General features: G+C 30.4%; 1 protein-coding gene across 1 annotated transcript; it reads left to right on the top strand.

The window, feature by feature from the left end:
• Positions 1 to 3,061: 3,061 nt before the first annotated feature.
• On the top strand, positions 3,062 to 17,339 carry LOC136968837 (cytochrome P450 4V2-like; the record flags this gene model as incomplete). Its single annotated transcript, XM_067262885.1, has 7 exons — positions 3,062 to 3,238; positions 5,339 to 5,451; positions 6,915 to 7,000; positions 14,209 to 14,390; positions 14,621 to 14,693; positions 16,976 to 17,102; positions 17,175 to 17,339. Coding segments are annotated over exons 2-7 (738 nt in total), but the record flags the coding sequence as incomplete, so codon positions are not given.
• Positions 17,340 to 18,101: the final 762 nt, after the last annotated feature.

Below are 18,101 nucleotides of genomic sequence, written 5' to 3'. Positions count from 1 at the left end.
AAGCTAAAAACTTTTAACGTTCGTAACTTTGCAAAAAAAAAAAATTAATCGATTTTAATTAATAAAACAACTATAAAAATTCTCAGGACAAGACCACTAAAAAGTCAAAAAAAAAAAAAAAAAAAAAAGGAAAACGAGAAGCCTACAGAAGTGTGTTTATTTCATCCAAGACCAACTGGCAACCGCCACACTTTATTTTTAATAATTGTTTATTACTGTTAGTTCTGTAGTAACAGTAATAACTATCTGTAATAACCCAAAAATTTCGTTACTGGAAAAAAAAATTTTATTGCAAATTTTAATGTTAGTTAAGTCGTTTTTAGTAAAATATTAAAATTTAAGATATGACAAGGTGCATAAATAAAATGTCGATGTATAATAATTTAATATGATTAAAACACTTGTTGCATTAAAGAGATTGCATACATTTCAATGCAACAAAAATTATTTGCAACAATATCATCCAAAGTCTTTATTTCGTTTTTTTATTTAAGGATGAGGTAACATTATAAAATTATAAATATTAATCACTAGAAAAATTATTTTAGACGACGACCCCATTATATTCTTATACTCCTGACCTTTTTACTAAAATTATATAGCATGAAAGCCTACATATATAAAGAGATAATACTTTTTACTTGATCATGTGCAAAAATAATTTTCCTGCAGAATTTCGGTATATATGCAATATTTCATTATCGAATTTAATTTTCTAACTACAAACATACATGAAATTAGAAAACTCTTATCAAAGAATGAAATGTATAAACTGAATGATTTTTTTACTCAAATTACCGATATATTTAACAACGATGTTAGAATTCATGACTCAGAGAATGATAGCTAACAATTAATTATTATACGTATAAATATATTTATTTTTTTATTCAATTTATGTATAATAGCTAAATTAACATATGCTGTACAATAACTTATTACGGGTCTCTTTTATGCTTAAATAACTTACCTGTAACAAGGATTTTTTCCTTAGTACAATAAAAAATTGTTGATTGAAAAAAAAATTAGAAAATTATAAAAATTTGTTTTCGAAGAAAGTAATGGCGTTTGGATATTCTTACTTTCCTGTTAAATTCGACATATATCGTAATTAATTACAGTTGTAGTCTCACGTGAGTAAATGTAGACGTACTTTCTTTGTTTTAAGATAAAAATCTAGTCTTTGTGATTGCAAACAATCGACGTTGACATTGACTTGTAAGGAAACTTGTTATTTTCGGTAGAATAGACTAGAATAATGGACAATAATTAAAATCTGTATAATTTATGCCTCCATATTTCTTAATATATATAAAAATTAATTTTAATTTTTAATATTTACTATTTATCTAACAATTTAAGTTTACATATCTAACGAAATTATTACAAACAATTGCTATTTGCTTTGGAATAACTAAATTAAATTAAATATCTACAAACGTGAGGCAGATAATTGTAAGGGCGTATCACACCACTCATGTTTAACATGTTTAAAATATTTACGTTTTTTAGTGTTAAAATCTATTATCTGCCTTACGTTTGTAGATATTTAATTTAATTTAGTTATTCCAAAGCAAATAGCAATTGTTTGTAATAATTTCGTTAGATATGTAAACTTAAATTGTTAGATAAATAGTAAATATTAAAAATTAGAATTAATTTTTATATATATTAAGAAATATGGAGGCATAAATTATACAGATTTTAATTATTGTCCATTATTCTAGTCTATTCTACCGAAAATAACAAGTTTCCTTACAAGTCAATGTCAACGTCGATTGTTTGCAATCACAAGGACTAGATTTTTATCTTAAAACAAATCAAGTACAGTACATACATTTACTCACGTGAGACCACAACTGTAATTAATTACGATATATGTCGAATTTAACAGGAAAGTAAAAATATCCATACGCCATTACTTTCTTCGAAAACAAATTTTAAAACTTTTCTAATTTAATGTGAATTCATAATTTTAAAATTAAATTCCATTATTAAATATAATTTCATATACTGTATACCGAAATGCTGCATGAACAATCCGAATAATTATTGTTGCATTGAAAAGTATGCAATCTATTCAATTGCAACAAGTGTTTTAATAATATTAAACTATTATACATCAACATCTTATTTATGTCCTTGTATTCTAATTTATATTATTTGTGTATTCATTTTGACTATCTGATTCAGAACGACTTCAGTAACATTACAAATTAGGCAATTTGTCATTTGTTGGTTAATTGCTATACCTTCTTACTGTTACTTATAACACCGCTGTAAGACAAAAGGCTGTCTCGAAAAAATTAATAACAGATGAACAAGTTAGCCGTTTCTATAAAAAGTGTTTGAAAACTGAATTTGTTTAATAATATTTTCAATTTTATAGTTTTTTTTTTTTTTTTGTTAAGACAGAGTACATTCCTGTGTATTCTAAATTAAAAATTACGACACGTAACTTCAAATCACGAAATTATTACAGAAAAATAAAGTTCATCTTCATCACTTTTGCTAAAATTAGAAATGTTTAAAAAGAGAAAGTTGCTTCTAAAAGAATGAATAAAAACTTAAAATTTCGTGACTATGTTTTTGTGTATGTATGTATCTTTTAAAGTCTTTATTTCGTTTTTTTATTTAAGGATGAGGTAACATTATAAAATTGTAAATATTAATCACTAGAAAAATTTCTTTAGACGACGACCCATTATCTTCTTATATTCCTGACTTTTCTACTGAAATTATATAGCATCGAAGCCTACGTATATAAAGAGATTATACTTTCTACTTTATCATGTGATACATAAGGAAATAGTCGAATTTCCATGTAATATAAACAGACAACACCATACAATGAGGAAAAATTATTTCTACGAGTGTACGTCATTTCATGCATATATTTAACATAATAAATATATAAAGAAAGAACTGTGTTTGGCTGTTATCATTAAGGTAGTTTCCCAGTCATATAGGCATATTCGAGTAACAAGTTTGAACTACGAATTCGAATAAGATTAATTTTAACAGTATTTCGAAAACGTCAGAATAAACATGGAAGCTTTTACCGAAAATTTTGCCAGTAATTGCTGGTGGAAGATATTTGCTATTATTATAATAATATATATCCTGTATAAATTTTTGGTTAAAAGAAAGCAAATTCTTATTGGTTTTAAAGAGAGCGAATTTTATTATTTTCTTCTTGGGTGGAAATTTGCAATTCAACTTCTCATACCTAGAATCGGTAAGTTCCCATTTTGCCTCTATTCTCGTATAATGTATCGTGTCCAAAGATTTTTTCGCGTGTAAAAGACTATTACGAAACTTTTGCACGATATAGTTGTAAATAATGCAATAGAAAGTATGTATCTTCAGTTTGTCTACTTGACCTTGCTTAGTTTTCATATTAATTATTCAGTATAAGTTTTAATTTCCAGTTTAGTATTTAGCTTTAAAATTTGCTCTATTTAGCCTACTTTTAGCTACACCAGTTATTGGTGTATGCAAAAGTTCGCATTTTCTTTATTCCCACGGCCTCGCAGTCTAAACGTGACTGCACATAAATATTAATTGTAGTGTAGTAACCTTACATATGACGCTAATTGCGATTTCCATTTCTTTTGTTAGAATCTGTTTATCCTCCTTCTTTCTCTTCCCATTTCCATCGCTGTTTTTCAATAAATGTAATCTTAAAATACTGTAACTTGTCGTGTTAGCACAAACTGAAAAGAGTTTAAAGTTCCAGTCTTGCAAAAGTATGCACATCTTCAATACGATGACATTTACAGGCACCCGTTTATCGTACTTAACAAGAATTCAGTCACAGACAATTTTTTACAGCCGGTTTACTTCCTATTAACTGATATCGATTTAATGCATTAGTTTTGTCATCGCAGATTGGTGCAAAATTTGATATATTTAGCTCGCTGTATGATTGTTTTTAGAGATTATTTTAACAATAAAATGTTTGTGTTTAACAATAAAATGTTATATACGTGCGTTCCAACTGGTCTTTAAGATTTTAGGCTTGTACACCATCTTTGCCAAAAATTCTGATTTTTGGATTGTCCGAAACCGCAGTATTTCGTAACTATATTGGTCTCTGATCAGTTGCCAAAGACATGATTTCGGTTGCAGAATTGCCGAACACACCTGTCCGGACCGCTTTCCTTTGTCAGGTCATGCTCTTTCTGTCGCAAGTTCTCCGAAAATTTCCGAGAATGTGTTCTTTCTTATCTCGGTACGAACCCCCCCGAACCTCTTCGAAAAATCCTTCACGTTTACTGCTTTGAACTTGATATAAGGTGACTGCCAAAATTTACCAGACTGCATTCTTGAGATCTACGACTGGGAAAGAGACAATTAAATCGTAACGCACTTCGTTACTTCGCGACCGCAGTTTTGTTTACAAAAAATAAGTCACTGGTTTATTGACTCTGGTTTAACAGCCGGTCTCCTGTCAAAGAGTGAGGTCCCTGTCTCACAAAGTTATTCAAATGTTTTTGGTGCTTGACATTCTCTCCCCAAATATTTTGGTTACGTTATCATATAGGAAAAAATTATTAGATTAATTTTTGTATGGTAACTGTATTTTAGATAATAAGAATAGTTTTCTTATATTAATAAGTAAAGGTTAAGTATGAATTATTATTTTTTACGGTTACAAATGAAATAAATGTGGACTTATAAAATAATATTTGTTGTACAATTTAACAGCATATTATACATTTATTTCCAAACGTTTGAAAATTAAAACATTCTTTTCTATAAAATAAATAACAGGATTTAAAAAAATTATTTTTTATTTATAAACGAATTATATAAGATATCTTTATAACATCATTTAATTACGATTAAAGCACGTTTTCTCAGCAGTAGAAATATACGAAAAGTGATTGTTTTTATATTATATTTATTTTAAAGTTTCATATTTAACATATTTTATATTATGAGGAAATAAATGGAAAAATCTGAGAATGAATCATTTACTTAATTATTGGACGAAAAAAAATTTTTATTAAGAAAATACGTTCGAAAAGTTGCTTTTTTGTTAACAAATACATAACCCTTGTTGCTAAGATACAAATCTTTATTTCACGACTTAAACTCTACAAAAATAAATCTGAGTTTTAGAATATTTACTTTAACTCCTCCTTAAAAATAGTGCATAAAAAGAAAATAGTAAAACAATTATAATAAATGTATGAAATGATTTATTTAAGTTAAATGCAGCAAAAAAAGGATTATTGCTGGTCTACCTAGTAACTTATTTAGTTATAGTTTTTTTTCTATTCAAATTCTATACAAATATAAAGTTTTTATATAAAAATTTTTTTGTTGCCAGGTTCGTCAATGCCGTTTGCGGAAATGTTGAGTCACACGTACGACAAAGGATATTTTCCTTTTAATTTTCTAATTGTGAAATACTTGTTTTTGTATCGTCCGGATTATATTCAAGTAAGTTCTTGGCTGACAATTCGAAAAAGAAATGTCAAACGGCGTAAAAATGTATTTGCAGTATGAAAATTTCAAATACCCATTGTCAGTTGTGTTAGAGTGATATACCCATTAATGTTTTATTTGTAATCGGTAACGAATGGTATCGATTGATAAGAACGAATTTAAATACATAATTATAATAATAAATACCCTGATTTTAGATGATAACAATTTGGCAAATCAAAAATTTTCAGGCCAATAAGATACTCAACTTTCCCTGCCAAACTCTGTATTCATGTGTGCCAATAGCCGGCGGTCATCCAATCAGCGTTTTCGACTATCTGGTAGCTCTCAGGAAAGTTCGCTTCTTGTTCAAACAAAACGGTTTGTACAATGTCCACTATTAGTCCAGATTCGACCAATCCTGTCGAGACACGAGTCGGCCATGACACAGGACATTATATGTACGAGAAGAGTTTTCTCAATCGGCAATATTATGTAGTATTGCACTTTAGCATCTTTCATTGCCCGAACAGCCTTTTTTGTCATCTATAACGATCATTGTTGCTGGTCCAATGACTATATTTCTGATACCAGCTGATTCAGAAACATCGTTTTCTTAAATTTCTATATTGTAAAACTCTCTTTATCTCCTAGTTCTTGAATGCTTGCAAGATTGTCTTCGGCAGAAATTTTGTTCTGTATCGATACTTTCTAATATTTGTATCAGCGATCGTATTTCATTGAACTGAAAATTACAATTTTCAATTTTTAATTACAGACATTTTTTATGTAAATGTTTTGGTTTTACTGGTGTATTGTCAGCCTCTAACCTGTAAGGTTTTAAGGATCGACAAGACAGCAATTTAACTTTCTTAAGTTTATTATTAACTGTCTATCTGCTTGTTGCAAATTCAGCAGTGAAACAGCGTTGCTGAAGCAGAAGCTGCACGCATCCGAGTAGTAATTTTACAACACCAAATGCTACAGCGATGATAAAAAAATAACATGGAATCTTTTTCAGTTGACTATAATCGTACTGTTCGAAAAGTCATTTAATGTTAATTGATTCAAACGTACTCTTTTTCCAAAGTTCCTTTATAAAAAATAATGACATGTTACTATATTATTACATTATTACATAATATTCCATGAGCGCCGCCATCTTGATAAAGCGAAAATAGCACTTTCGGTGGCTGCTGTAAATTATACTTTCAAACCGAGAATTCGCTGTACATGCAACGCAACGCAGCACTCTTTGCAACAATTTCGCTTCGAGCTTTCTGCAGCTGCTGCAGCACGGCTGAATTTAGCAACGAGACTTACGTTACACAAAAACCATGGAATCCTTATACGCAGATTGCCGATAGGTTTAAATGCGAAATTTTATAATTACTAATTTTTTCTTCTAGCAGTTATAAGTGATTCTATTAATTTTATTAATCACAGGTCAAAATTGACATTTATTTATTCATTTTTAGACACTGTTAAGTGATTCAGAATGCATTAACAAATCGAAGGCATATAATGGATTTAAAGATTGGATTGGAGATTCTGTTTTCTTGAGGTAAGCATTTGTAAACATTTACATTGCATTCTTTCAAGTATTTTTTTCTATTAACAATATTTACGGCTATTACGGCTAGGTATAAATGTGTTCAACCCTTTATCTAACATAATAAGTTTACAGAGGTTACTTGGAAAGAAAATAAAAACGAAAAAATTTGTGCATTTACAGTTTTGATGAAAATACAGAAAATATAATAAATTCAAATACTTAAAAGTTAAGGTATTTTTTCTTCCTTAATACATTAAGAATTTGAAGGCAGATGGCAGAGCGTTCAAGGTCACAGCCTATCACTTTAAGGGTTAGGGGATCCAGTCGGAACCCTAATCAATCTAAACAGATGAAAAATTTCCTGTTATTATTTGGGCTGTAGTCTGTTCGGATGTGTCTGGCCCTTGTGTCTCGTCATCCAGCTGTCTCATTGTGGGTTTGGCAAAACTTATCTTAGTGCACACAGGGTGGAAAGAGCAAAATATATATATACGGTTGAACCTGTTTTTGTGAGGTTTTTTTTGTGCGATTTTTTATTTATGCGATTTGTTTTGTGCAATGTTTTTGTGCGGTATATGAAAATTTCAATCAAATTAGAACATAATTGACTCCTGTATACATTTTTAGAACTCTATTGAATGTTTTCTATGATATCAGCAGGTTTTTTCATTTTTTATTCTGTAAAAGGTTTTTTCATACGTTTTTTTCGGTCCACTCTTATTTTAATAGCATAAAAATCATAAATATTATGTTATATTTGAACAGGTGCGGTAAGTTAGCTCCCCTCCAGCTTTAGACTGCAGATGTAAAATTTCACGCCTTGTTAAATGAAATAACACTTCCTGCAGCTATATTTATCAAATAAAATCATTTTTAACGATTATTTTTAACTTTTTTAATGTTAGATTTGTATTTAAGTGAAAATAATTAATTAATATAAAATATAAAATTCTTAGAGGATTTTTTTCCATTAGGGATTGTAGAAAAAGGTCCAAGAAGTTAAAAAGCAATTCCTAGTTATTTCGTACGGTTTTGAGTTATATTCTACGTGAGACTTTTTTATGGGGTTTCCATCACCGCATAAAAAATATATTTTTAATTGTGTTGCGAAAATTATTTTTTATAGCCACTCTTGAAGTTTCGTGCGATTTTTTTTATGCGTTTACATTTATGCGGCCATATTCATCGGACAAAAACAGGTTTGACTGTATTAACAATTATCACAGTAATTTCAAACATAGATATATTAATTAATTAGATTATTAAGCAAGAGGATAACAATAAAATTTATTATAACGAATAGTATGATAAATACCTTATAATCAATACAAATTTTTAACACTATAAAAAATGATCCTGACTCTGAATCAAGATAAACAATATTTGAAGTAACATCAGACACAGAGGGAATACAATAAACAAAAAAATAAATAAATAAATAAAGCAGGTTTAAGAAAGAATCACTAACTTAACTAGACTAAAGTAGATTCAGGAGACAATAGAGACGATTTTGAATAACAAATGCGTACTATTACATGTGATTTATTTTAGTCTTTTGCGATGGATTTACCGATATCAGAGGCACTTCTTACAAATTAATGATTTTTCTGCGACATCTCGATTAAAAATGAGATTAGAGTCGATGTGATTGTTTTCTATCACAAACATATCACTTTTTACCAAACACCTATTAAAATTAAATTAATTATTTAATTTAATTTTAATTATTAAGTTTAGTAAGAGATGGCGCCTAACGCCAAGCTCTAATGCCAAATTGTCACATTAATTATTTATTTATTATAGCAGACTCTAGCCCAATAATTCGGCTTTTGTGGATGTATAATTAAATATAATTTTTTTAAAAAAATGATATAATTTATAAAATATACATGTACCAGCAAAACTTGATTTTTACGCCAAACTAGTTTGCCGTAAGTGTGTTATGCCAAACTAGTTTAGAATTATTATTCAAGTATATTAATAGTTAAAATAAAATTAAAAGGCAATCAATTAGATGAACAATATTTATTCAAACATAGTTTACTTAAATAATTATAGTAATTTATTAGAATAGGTTAGTGTGAATGTATGTCTGTTTAATTCGAATAAATAAGATTGATAGACTTTCTCACAGCAACCGATCTTATTTATTCAGATTAAAGAGACATACATTCACATTACATATAAAGAGCTACCATATCTGACATTGAGAAGAATAGGTCAGGCGTCTCCACTGTTGCCGGTCTTCTGATTGCTGGACTCAAAGACGAGTTGCCCCCTCTGATACGTAGAGTAACATTAACCTTGTTTTTTTATAAATAAGTAGAATATGTTTGAATACATATTGTTCATCTAATTGATTGCTTTTTAATTTTATTTTAACCATTAATATACAGTAGAGCATCGACTATTCGACTTAATTGGGGACTGGGGTTGGTCGGATAACTGAAAAGTCGGATAACCGAAAAGTATTATTAGTATAGTGTATTAGACCTGGTTTAAATACTAGCCTCCCATTCATTGTCAAGCCAGTGCTACCAGCTAAAACATGCAAAAATTTAACAAAAATAATATTAAAGTAGCCAAGACAACCAAATATTGTAGCGCCACATCACTAGCTGACATTTGAATTTTCCGACTAGAACGCGGTCGGTTAACCGATGATTCGGTTAATCGGGTGTCAGATAATCGATGCTCTACTGTACTTAAATAATAATTCTAAACTAGTTTGGCCTGACACACTTACGCCAAACTAGTTTTGTTTAAACCAAACTAGTTTGGAGTAAAATCAGGTTTTGTTGGTAATATATATATATATATATTGTATTTACCGAATCATTGTGACAATGAGATAGCGTAAAACAGATGTTTCTTTGCACCATTACTGCCATAGATATCCTACAGCACTTGCCTGTGTGAAGTGTATTAGTGTTTTGTCCCAAACAACATACTTTCTTTGTGACAATCGACTGAAAATTTATAAGTCTACTGTTTTTTTATAATTTTAGACCAATAGAATTCTTTACTACCTGAGTAGATAAAATTACCAAACATTGTTAGTTGCTTTTAAGTTCACACCTAGCAAATCAACTGATTACGTAGGGTTTTCTGTGTGTTAGTAACAGTTAAGTCGGGGACAACTATACATAAAACTCTTTCTGAATGCATCCACCTTAACATTAGGCTCACGTGTTACGTTGCAATAACAAAATGAACCAAACTAATTCTAAAGAGCGATTATTTATTGTGACTTCATTACAATGCCAGGCTGCAACATTTCGTTACAATGTTTTCAAATCTTTTAGTAGTAGTGCTGCGTTTGTACATCATACTTTTCCTGTTAGCAATAGAGTCGTGTCAGTCATCTATCTAACTGTGATTAGGGAAAAACTTTGAATCGAAATAACGTCACTGCTGTGCCAAACCAAAAGTTTATGTATAGTTAATAGGGCCTCCTGCTCTTAAGCTTTCCAGATATGGTCTCTACATTTATCAACGCAACTCTTTTCTTATGATTAAGGAAGGACAGGCAGCAAACCGACGCAAGACAACAGTCAGAATTAATAGGACTACACTTTTTCTAATAATTTTCTTATAGACACAATATTTACGAGAACATATGTCCCACGTAGTTAAATACAATCTGTTGCCAAAATTTAACCACTGTATTATCACATAAAATAAATTATTCTTTCATTTTTATTAATGTTTTGATGGCCCTGCATGTGAACCAAGTGGTTAACCTTAACGTTTGATATACTATAAATGCATTGATTACTTTTCAATATTAATAGTAAACCAGTATTAATTGAAGTAAACCAGTAGTGGTTGAAGAAAACTACTACATTCCGTGGAGTTCTTCCTACTTTTTTAAACATAGTCTTATTGTCGTTTTAGACCATCGATAAGGTGAAATTCAAATAGGAAAATTGTATAATACAAAGTTACTTGCGAGAACAAAACGTTTTATGCTTTTTTTGACAGTGCAAGTTTTTAGAGAAATTTGATTTTTTGGTAGATTTACCATTTGATATCCGGTTGTGTATAGTATCTGAGTGTCTACATTAGAAAAAATTATAATACATAAAACACTTAGATACCTCATTCTTAGTTAATGTCTACTACACCAATGAAATTGTGCCATTTCATCCAAGTATTGCGATAAATGTGAAAACGGTATGCTAAAATGACCACACTCTTTATATGGTTTTCGCTTCGTCTTTCGTTATAGTGTAGTATTTAATTTATATGACCACAAAAGTTATGTCACGTTAGGGTTTACCACCCCGAATGTCCAATCTAAAACTTTTTAAAAATGTTTCTTTCATCTACTGTACACAATTTATAAAATTTATAAAATGTGTTAGATTGGACACTTAGTGTTATAAAATGTTCACTAATATTACTTTTGTAAATATAAATTAAATACTACAATATGATGTAACGTAGAGTTAGAACTGCAAAAAATAATCTAGTAATCGTTTCTGTGTTGTTATTTTTTGTCAATAAACAGTATTCTCATCTGCTAGGTTATAATACAAAAATGCAAATAATTTTTTAATGTTAACTTGTGAGAAAAAACATCATTAAAAAGATTTAATAGGATTCGATTCATTTTCAGTATTTATGAACTTAGAGGCTTTTGCTTTCTTTAAAACGAAACAAACTGCAGGTCTCTAGCTCGCCAGGGTCAGAACTTCTTAACTTGTTTACAGTGTCAAGTTTCACCTTTCTTGCTTAACTGCTGGAGAAGGGTTAATGAATGTAGGACGAGCTAAGTTTTTAAATTTATTGCATCGGAAAGTCTATATTAGATACCGTATTAATTTTTTGTTATATGAACGCATATTACTATAACCTACGATACTAAGCGAGTGATTAATTCCTCCTGCGATCACCTAATGAACTTAAACACGCGTGTGATATGTTACAATTTAGGCTGGATGTTTCTGATAACACACTTTCTACTCTAAATGATGTTGTTCAGCATATTAATTAGCAAAACCATAATATAACAAATAGAGAAAAATGCAAATTTTTAACGTTTGTTTATGTTCTGGCTCAAAAAGAGTGACCTTAAAGAATGAGGCAGTTGGCCAGAAAAACTCGATTGGACCATTCTGAAAAAACTGCTTTGTTGCTGTAACATATCTGGTGGTAGAAAGTAGTAATAAGATTTTAAGTGAAAATTAAATACAAAGGCGTGGCCGGCGTTATTCACATTTAATAAATATAAAATATAAATACGACTTTACAAAGTTGGAACTTTGTCATGTCTTTATTTTTGCCGTTTACACCATCAGCAGTATTTTAGAATTCACATTCCCTGTGAGACGAAATTTATAAAATGTGAATAACGCCGGCCATGTTTTTCTATTTAATTTTTACTTAAAATGTGATATTTTAACTGTGGCAATAAGACCAGAGGACGCTTTTTACCTGTTTTACAGTTCTTTTACGGAGGCAGTAGCCTCAAAAAAAAGGTCGTCTCCGAGGGACTGTGAATTCTAAAGGATTGCTGATAGTGTGAACGGCGGAAGTAAAGAAAAGACAAAGTTCCAACTTTGTAAAGTCGTATTAATATTTTATATTTATTAAATAGTAATAAAATGTAAATTCAATTAACTTTAAGAAGGTCTTAATTTATGGTGACTAGACTCCCGGATTGTGCAGGACTGTCTTGGATATGGTTGTTAGTCCTGCATTAAACGCCGTTCCGGAAAATGTCGCGCATTTGGTCATGTAACGTTTTCAACATGTTTGCAAGTTGTCAAGAGCACAAAGTTGTCGTTTTCTTTTACTACCAAGGTCTATATAAGAAGGTCAGGTCACGCGTACTGGAGCCGCCATTTTGGGACTTTTTGAGTCGCATGTTTAAAACAAACTTGTATGAGGAGTCAGTTTTATACGACATTAATTAAACTAATTTATGCAATTCTAGTTAAATTAATGTCGTATAAAACTGACTGCACGTACAAGTTTGTTTTAAACATGCGACTCAAAAAGTCCTAAAATGGCAGCTCCAGTACGCGTGTCCTGAACTTCTTGTATAGACCTTGTTTACTACTAGTAGCCCAGGACGCCCCATAGTGGGCGTTCTAGCAGCAACGTTGTCATTCCGTGGTATAAATAATAAGTTCTTATGAAAAATTCAATAATAAATTCCTATTGTAATAATAATATACTCAATAATATATAGGAGCGCTTTTAGTCGCCATTCTAGGCATACCATGACAGATGTACAAACAAGATGTACATCAAGTTGTAAAAAAAAACAATTTTTTAAATAAAGAATTATTTTTTAGCTTATTTATGCATTTATGTATTTATATATTTATCTACTAAATTATTTATTAATGAATTATTATTTTTTATAATTTATGTACGTCCGAGGTCCACCCCGGTTTTAGCTCATACAACACACAAGCATCCTGCATTTAAACCTAACATATCTGGTCACCATATCTTACTTAGAAAGAAAAAGTTTCGCTTAATTGCTTATTGCCTGAGTGATGGAACAGAGTCTTCATTTATCATATTAGAGACAGCCTACTGAATATTGAAAAATCCAAACTTAAATCGCCGCACAAATTTTAACCACTTGATATCAAGTTTTCTGCTAGTTAAATGGAAATACACAAAAGACAATATGGCGTTATGATATTAACTAGTATTGATAGAATCGTGTATTTTAATAATTCTTTATGGTCACAATATTACAATTTATAGAAAACATAATAAAAAAGACACTGAAAAACTGTAAAGCACAATTTAAAAATTGAAAAACGTAACCATGTGATCTCGAAAATCTGGGAGTCGGTCATTCGAATTTACTCGCGTGTGACCTCATTCAGTAGGATAAAAATTAATATAGTTATGCAGCATACAATATATTCCTATATGTCCAATGTAAAAATTACGTTAATGTGCTAATGGACTGAGTTTTCAATGCCGGGCATAAGCCTACATAGTGATTCGAATTGATGTAATCGGTAAATGTACTGTACAGTACATTAAATATTTGGAATATGTTTGGGTGTATCGCTCTTAAAATCGAAATTCAGCATCTCATTTTATTAATTAGAACTGTCTCTTAATTTAAATTTATGTAATTTGCCATTAATTTACTTTAACTTCATATATAAAATCGCAATTAGAAAAAAGATCCCATGTAAGCAATCTGTAAAAAAATGTATAATATTAAAAAATATTTACAGAAGTGACGAAGCTCATACTGAGAGGAAGAAATTATTGTTACCCGCCTTTCGCCTAAACGTATTGCATTCATTTATTCCAATAATGGAAAAAAATGCAAGAGAATTAGTTGAAGTGTTGACAGAAAAGAAGAAAGTTTTCGTAGTACCGGTTGTTAAACAGTGCGGATTCAATATTTTGTATGGTATGCAAGATGGATTTTACTTTTTGTCTGAAATATACAGTCATTTATAAATTACGATTTTCGATGGATTGTTGATATAAATTATTAACACTAATATTTGTTGAAGTTGTGGAATTTTATAATTAATAAAGAAATAAATATGAATTATATTATAAATTTAAAATTCTGTTAAATAATACTTTCATGTCCGTTATATTGTTTTTGTTATTAATACATAAAATTTATTTCAGATACAATTCTTGGTGTTAAAGATGGTTCTACTTTTAGAGAACAAAGTTCTTACTATGAGAAATTAATAAGCATGTAAGTATTTAATTCGAGATATGGTTTTTTCTGTACAATGATTTTAAATCCGGGAAAAGATACAAATATCTGGAATAGGCTATTTTTTATTTGTTGATTTTTGTTTTCACTTTTATAAAACAGATTCTATTGCATAAAATGACTTGACTCAAATTTCTGCTGCTTAATTTCTAGTTTTGGCGACATAATTCTAATAAGCAATTTATTTTGACTAGGAATATGAAAAAATTTTAAAAAGTCGTTCATGAAAATTTTATGGCCTGAAAATAATAATGCAATCAATTGATGAAATTGAGTGCTTAGTTTTATTTATATAAGCCTAGCAGGAGGTTTCCGTTGGAACTCTAAAACTTTGGTAGCCTAACTATACGCTGTCATCAATATAGACATGCATAAGAAAAATCTCAATAGTATAAATACTTTCATCTGTCTATTCAGTAATGCTAATGAAACATTCAAGACGTACGAATTCTCCTGCTTTATCTAATCACTTTTCATGAATGCTAAATGCACTAATAATTATTTTTCTTCGGTTTCTGAGTACGCGACTCCCATAGTTCTTGAGTATTTATAAGGAACTGAAAAGACCCAGTCGACTTAAATGCATTATTAAGCAGATTAGAAGGCACGTTTACAAACTTTTGCCTCTGAAAAACTAATATTCGATTCGATAAAGAAACAGAAAATACAAATGTATAAGATCTTAAACACTATTCCTGTTTGAATTCACCCAAATAACTAATACATGCACAAAATGTCTTGCCGTTTATTATTTGGAATTGCCACTGCAGGTCACCGTAAAAAAGGAGCCTAAGACAATAATTGGATTAGTTTGATATTTAAAAATAATACTTTCATCTGTCTATTCAGTAATGCTAATGAGACACAAAGCTTTGTCAAAACAGTGCCCCATTAACAAACGCATGGAAACACAAGCAGCTGTAGACTCATACTGAGAGAAGCTTTATATAAGATTGAAAAGGTTGACAGCCACTTAAACTTATCAATTCCATATACCACATTCTCTGACATTTAGACAACAACATTAGAATATATTTTCAATTGGTTCCTAGACATGCAGGGGGTTTTCTGCAAAAAGTTCGCTGACTGTCTTGTTAGAGAAGCTACAAAGTCTTCGATCACTACTGCTTTCAGTTTCATTCGTATTTCGTACATCAACAATCATGTCAAGTAGCAAGTCTTCATTCTCTGGCAAGACAGATGGTACTATGGCACTATTGGTAGGCTCCCCTACACTTTAATCTCTAATGTACTGCGATCCATCTCCATTTTACACTCTCACTCAGCGTGATCTCTGGTTAGGTTAGAGTTGTTATCTTGAGTCGTTTGGTTAGGTTCGTCCTAGTTATTGTAGAATTTTTAGTAAGTAAGTTAATGTTTAAAAAAATACGAAAATAAAAATAAGTAATAAAAATTGAAGTCTTGCTCGTTTGTTTTCTGTCAGTCCGTTCAACTTGTCTAGTTTGGCATTGTGTTCGTTTTCTTTTCGCGGTGGCTGTGTAGCTGTTAAGGAGTATCGTAATTCGATCGCATTCCGTTTTATTAGTGTTAAGTAGATATAAGTTTTCCTACTAACAGCGACTTGCCACTGACTTCAACACTTAGCTATTCGTGGCGGCAATCAAATAGTGCTGTTTGCTACAGTCAGATTTTTTTTAGACCCTTCAGAGGACTACAGTCTTGCAGCCTAAAAACTGCAAACCAACATGAAACGTAAAGAGTACAATAGCCATACATACGCCGTTTAAAGGAATCTTACCTTTTTTTACTGTTTATGTCATCTCACTTTTTCCTTCTTCTTTTCTCCTATTTTCTTTTCTGCTAGCTGAACACTTAGTGTACGGCCGATGTTTTTTACGTATGTACGTATATCATTCTTTTTGTTGTCAAAGAAGTTATGCTTGTTATTTATATAACACTTTTTAGGAGAAAATATATATATTAAAACAACATGACTTCTAGTTCGTATGTAGTTCGACTTCTAGTTCTTATTTAGTTAATCGGAGTTATTCGAAACATCATGTTCTTTAAAGAAACATACTTTGTAACGGCGTTTATCTACCTATTTCTGTTCCTCAAGTTAAGAAATGACACAGACAAACGTATGACAGTCGTAATTTATGTGTACATTTTTATCAAATTACAGCATTAAAATTTTTGAGAATTGCAGCCCAATAAATGAAATTTTAAAATATTTAAACATTTCATGTTACAATTTCACATATGAAATGCAACATTTTTTGAATTATTAATTTTTTTAGAACATTTAAGCCAGTACTTGATAGATCAATCAATTTTCTGCTGTCGTTCGACTTCTTTTTTTATTTAACATCAAAAGGAAGAGAATATAAATCAAACAAGGAAATTATAAGGAAATTTACAAAAGAGGTTCGTAAAAAATTTTCGTTTTTCAACAGTTCATACATACAAATATTTATTAAACCTCAGTTCTGTTTCTAGATAATTTCTGAAAATATAAGACTACGTGAGACTGAACAAAACATGATCGAAAGTAATGGAAATCCGAAATCGTTGTTGGACTTTCTCTTGGATGCTAGAGATAAAAATCCAAAACGACTAACAATTGAGAACATATGCGAAGAAATCGAATTTTTTCTCGGCGCTGTAAGTAGAATATACATTTTTTATTTGACATTTTGGTACGATATTTATTCCTAAGTTATTGAATACTAGCAGGTAGGCCCGGCGTTGCTCGGACAAAAGTAACGATAGCGAAGATTAAGATTATTACGTTATAGTCACAAAAGAAAAAGAGTAATTTCATCAACAAACTAAGTATTTCTAAAAAAAGATCGAATTTGAAAATCGAATGTTCTAAAGAAGAAAAGTCTAATCTGTTTAAATTTGAAAATCGAATATGCTCTAATATATTACTCTATTTCTTTTCTTTCCTCCAGCGCCCGTTTCTTCTCCATCTGCGTCTTGCACGTTGCTTTCTCTTAACACTTTTATTGTTACGTAACACTTTCATTGTTGATGAAAGTGTTAAGCCTTAATCCTGTCCCTCTCCCCGTGGGGAGGAATTTCGAAAAATCTCTTCATAGTGAACGTGACGTAACCTAACTATGTACCAAATTTCAACTTTCAACTCTTAACCGTTTGGGCTCTTAACATTTCCGTTGTTACGTAACACTTCCATTTGTTGACACTTCCATTGTTACTTCACACTTTCATTGTTGATGGAAGTGTTAAGATTTAATCCCGTTCCTCTCTCCCGTGGGAAAAAATTTTGAAAAATCCCTTCTTAGTGTGCGTTTTCGTGACGGACCCTAACTATGTACCAAATTTCAACTTTCAACTCCTAACCGTTTGGGCTCTGCGCTGATTATTATTATTATTATTATCAACTCGTCTCGATTATATATA

Source organism: Centruroides vittatus, unplaced genomic scaffold, assembly GCF_030686945.1.
Source record: "Centruroides vittatus isolate TY-2023 unplaced genomic scaffold, ASM3068694v2 contig_1630, whole genome shotgun sequence".
Taxonomy (NCBI): Eukaryota; Metazoa; Arthropoda; class Arachnida; order Scorpiones; family Buthidae; genus Centruroides; species Centruroides vittatus.
Note: the sequence above shows the minus strand (reverse complement) of the source record. Positions and strands in the feature narration are given on the sequence as shown.